This window comes from Olea europaea, chromosome 8, assembly GCF_002742605.1.
Source record: "Olea europaea var. sylvestris chromosome 8, O_europaea_v1, whole genome shotgun sequence".
In the NCBI taxonomy this organism is placed as follows: Eukaryota; Viridiplantae; Streptophyta; class Magnoliopsida; order Lamiales; family Oleaceae; genus Olea; species Olea europaea.
The window spans coordinates 3235932-3239485 of record NC_036244.1 but is presented as its reverse complement, the minus strand read 5'-3'; the positions used below and the strand labels follow the sequence as shown (position 1 = coordinate 3239485).

At 40.9% G+C, this 3554-nt stretch overlaps 1 protein-coding gene across 1 annotated transcript; it reads right to left on the bottom strand.

Moving 5' to 3' along the window:
• Positions 1-388: 388 nt before the first annotated feature.
• Positions 389-3554, bottom strand: LOC111398534 (MND1-interacting protein 1). Its single transcript, XM_023025486.1, has 3 exons — positions 3513-3554; positions 1699-3422; positions 389-1139 (listed from the first exon to the last, which is right to left on the bottom strand). Exons 2-3 carry the CDS (start codon positions 3379-3381, stop codon positions 627-629), a joined length of 2196 nt encoding a protein of 731 aa, XP_022881254.1. The 5' UTR covers positions 3382-3422; positions 3513-3554; the 3' UTR covers positions 389-626.

The following is a 3554-nucleotide window of genomic DNA, read 5'->3' as shown; positions in this document are numbered from 1 at the left end:
GCATCTTTGATCTTCATTTCATCGCCCATCTCATCTATGAATAACTTACATCTCGGTCCCTGTCTTTTGGATTTTGCGCCTTTTTTGAGTTTTTCTTATTTTTTCTTCTTCTTCATTTTTTTTTTCCAATTTCTTGTTCAACCATTGAGTTTGCCTATTTAATACAAAAATACAACTGTTTATACTATATTTCATTAGAGGAGCAACTGAATATCACTATTTAAAGTTCTGAATAAGTGTATAAAATACACTTGTGAAGTACAAAAGTGCAGCCGCAGTGCCAAATAAAAAAATGAAACCACAGTGCAAAGACTGCACCAAATGAATCTCTTTGTAACCGTATGATACACACACCTTCCTGCAGATGAGTTAATGAAATAAGAAAACATTAATATCAGAATCAAACTCCAGCAATTCACTCACATAAGCATCTTTATACAAAGCATTCGAATATGGAGCAAATGCACAAGCCTAAAACAAGTTTTCCGCTTTATTTACTTACAAATCTGTTATGCCGATAAACCACAGCATATTCAACACAGGTAAAACAATTAAGAGAAATGTCCTGTAAAGTATATAGGAGAAAAGTAAAGCCTCGGAATGCCATATGCAATTCCAGCTCTATGCTAAGAGCTTGAACCAAAAACTCGGATTCTCTGTTCAATTGGAACCCTACAGCAAGGACATGTAGCTTTTCCTTTCTTCCCATATTTTTCATTGCAGTTTGCGCAAATGACTTGATGAGCACAGGGAAGAAAAACGACAGAAACTTCGTCCTTCATGCAAATTATGCATTCCCTGTCATAGCTAACCTCCTCTGGAGAATCCTCCAAATCCAACTCATGCAGCAGACTTGCAATGGTTTCTCCTTCGGGCTTCATGCCATCGGAGTTTGCTGTCAACAAACGAGCAGATGGATTTTGCACCTCTGTAGATGGTGCTGACTCTTTAAGGCGTGCAAATTCTTGCTCGAGACGGTGCAGATCATCCTTGTGGCGCTGGAAGTCGATCTCTATCTTCAAACGGAGAGCCTCGAGCTTCCTTTTGTTGCTAGACTCAGCTGCTTCTTTGAGGTGTCGCTCCTCCTCCAGCTGTGCAAAAGCTAGCTCTTTACTCTTCTGCTCCTGCCTCCACTTTGCCTGTCATATAGTGGTTTTCAATATCAATTGCAGATCAATAGTTAGAGAGGAAAGAACAGCAATTTTCATAATGTGCAACAAAAAGGGGTAAAAGTCAGTAAAATATTTACACGATCAAACAAGAAAGAGAAGAACACTAGCAATGCACAAATCACACACACACGCAAACGAGAGCAAGCTATGTGCAGCACGAGTGTGTACAGCGGGAGTGCACGAGAGAGAGAGGATTGGGGTGGGGGCATCCAGCAATGTGACGTTATTTTATGCATTGACTTCCAAAACAACCAATTCACACGTCATCTCTGATAACTTAAAAGAAAAAAAGATATTTAATTAAAGTCCCAAAACCTTACTTATCAAACAGCAGGAAGACGACAGACAAACATTTTCCTGCAAGTTTGCGGTGGAACAAGAAACTTGGGTATTAACTATTACGAGGATATTATCATAAAAATAACAAATTAATATTTGCGCAATGCTAGGGAGACAGCTTAAGGGGCATAAAAATCATTTTGATAGTTAAAATATCAGTACATTAAAGGGTTGAAGTACAACAAACCTCAGCTTCTTTTGTATCCGCATCGGACTGAGCCAACTCCTGCTGCAACTCTGAGATCTTCGTTTTCTCTGCAGCAATATCCTCCTGAAGTTTTGTTTTCTGTTTCTCCCAAGCCAAAAGCCTCTTGAGGCACTTTTTCTCCCTTTTTGCTACTTCTAAACAGGTTATGACTGATTCAGATGCACTTAGTTTAGAGGCCTCCATCTCTGCTCTAATTTCAGCATTCTCAGTCTCAAGCTTCCTAACAGCAGCATTTGCACGGTCCACTTGGCCACTTGCCTTTCTCAGAGCATTCTCCATTTCAGACAGCCTCTTCATGGTAGAGTCTTCAAGGGTCTGTTTCCCCTTTTTCATCCGTTGGTTCTCCTCTCTCTCCATCCTTAGCATCTTGAGTTCAGTCAAATCATGACTGAGCTTTCTTGCAGCTTGCATTGCCTTCTGGTGAGCCCACTCTTTCCGTTCTTTCACTTGTTTCTCTAACTCCTTTATCTGATTGATCAAGCTTAAAATCATCTCATCTTTCTGATCCAACGAGACATTTTCTGTTTTCTCATTAAGGTTCAAGTCCCGAAACTTACTCATCACTGAGTTTACAACATCTTGGTTCTTTGCATATTGAGACTCCTCACTGTGCATAGCCTCAACCTCAAATCCTGTTCCACATCCACTTGATGACTCCTCACCAGACAAAGAACTCGGACAAGGCTGCACTTGACTGTTAAATTGCTTTGAGTTTGCCCTAAACCCTGCAGCAAACATTGCAACATTCCTCTTCAATAAACTCTTCATTGATGGACTGAGGTTAAACCTCTTTGGACACTCTATCTCCCTCTGTGGAACCATATCTGCCGTGTAAGACAAAAAACCGTTCACTCCATTCATCGGGAACTCAGCCATCCCATTGTTCCCAAAACCCCAACCACCATGAAACTGACACAATGCTGGGGCAACCATACCAGTTCCTCCGTTACTAACGCCATCCTCCACACTCCCATTACCACTCGCTGAGCTACTCTCGCATCCATTACCATTATTACCAGGTGAGGGTAAAAGCGGGATTTCCATCACGCTAGCACGACCGACATGAAGATTACTCATCAACAAACACCACATAGCATCACCCTTACTCAAATGGGGTTTGACTTGTTGCAACAAACACACCATTCCTGCAAGCGAATACTCTTCCAGCTGCCTCAAGTCTTTGCATGCAGGCTCAAGCTCCTCCGGGTTTGGGACACTACAGCCACTACTCAAATAGGCCAAAGAGTTCTGTAATACATTAGTCAGCACATCATTCCCACCATAACAATGCCCATACCTCAAAATAGCCTTTAAAGCTACATCTTCGTCATAACCCAACACAACAAGCTTATTTAACGCCTCATTATACAAATACTCCAAATTTTGTAGCAAGATTTCCTCCAATTCTTCTTCCGTGCAGTACCCCCACCCGCTGTCATCAAAACCAGAATTCTGGTTGGGGTTTGACGCCGAACACGAGTCTTGGGTTGAAGAATTAAGCATCATAGGGTAATTCTTAGGTTTAATAGAAGATCTCGGATTTGTCAATGTTTCCTCATTATTATTCATAGTGGTGGTGCTTGTGGAGTGATTGGATTCGAGTTTTACCGGTCGATTCTTCCTGCTAGTCCTGATGTGCTTTTCCCTAACAGTACAACCCATTTGGGGATCTTTCCAAATTTGATTAAAAATTTGGCAGAACCCTAAAAAATAAAGGGAAAAACATATAATCAGTAAACATAAAACTACAAATTCGTATGAAGGCAAGCACATATGTATAAATAAAAACTTACAGATCGGATGATGAATCTGAGATCAATTGAGTTCCAAAGTTA

Coding starts and splice junctions, on each gene's coding strand:
- LOC111398534 (XM_023025486.1), bottom strand. CDS start 3,381: ATGGGTTGTACTGTTAGGGAAAAGCACATCAGGACTAGCAGGAAGAAT. Junction 1,140..1,698: donor CGGATACAAAAGAAGCTGAG/GTTTGTTGTACT, acceptor ACTATATGACAG/GCAAAGTGGAGGCAGGAGCA.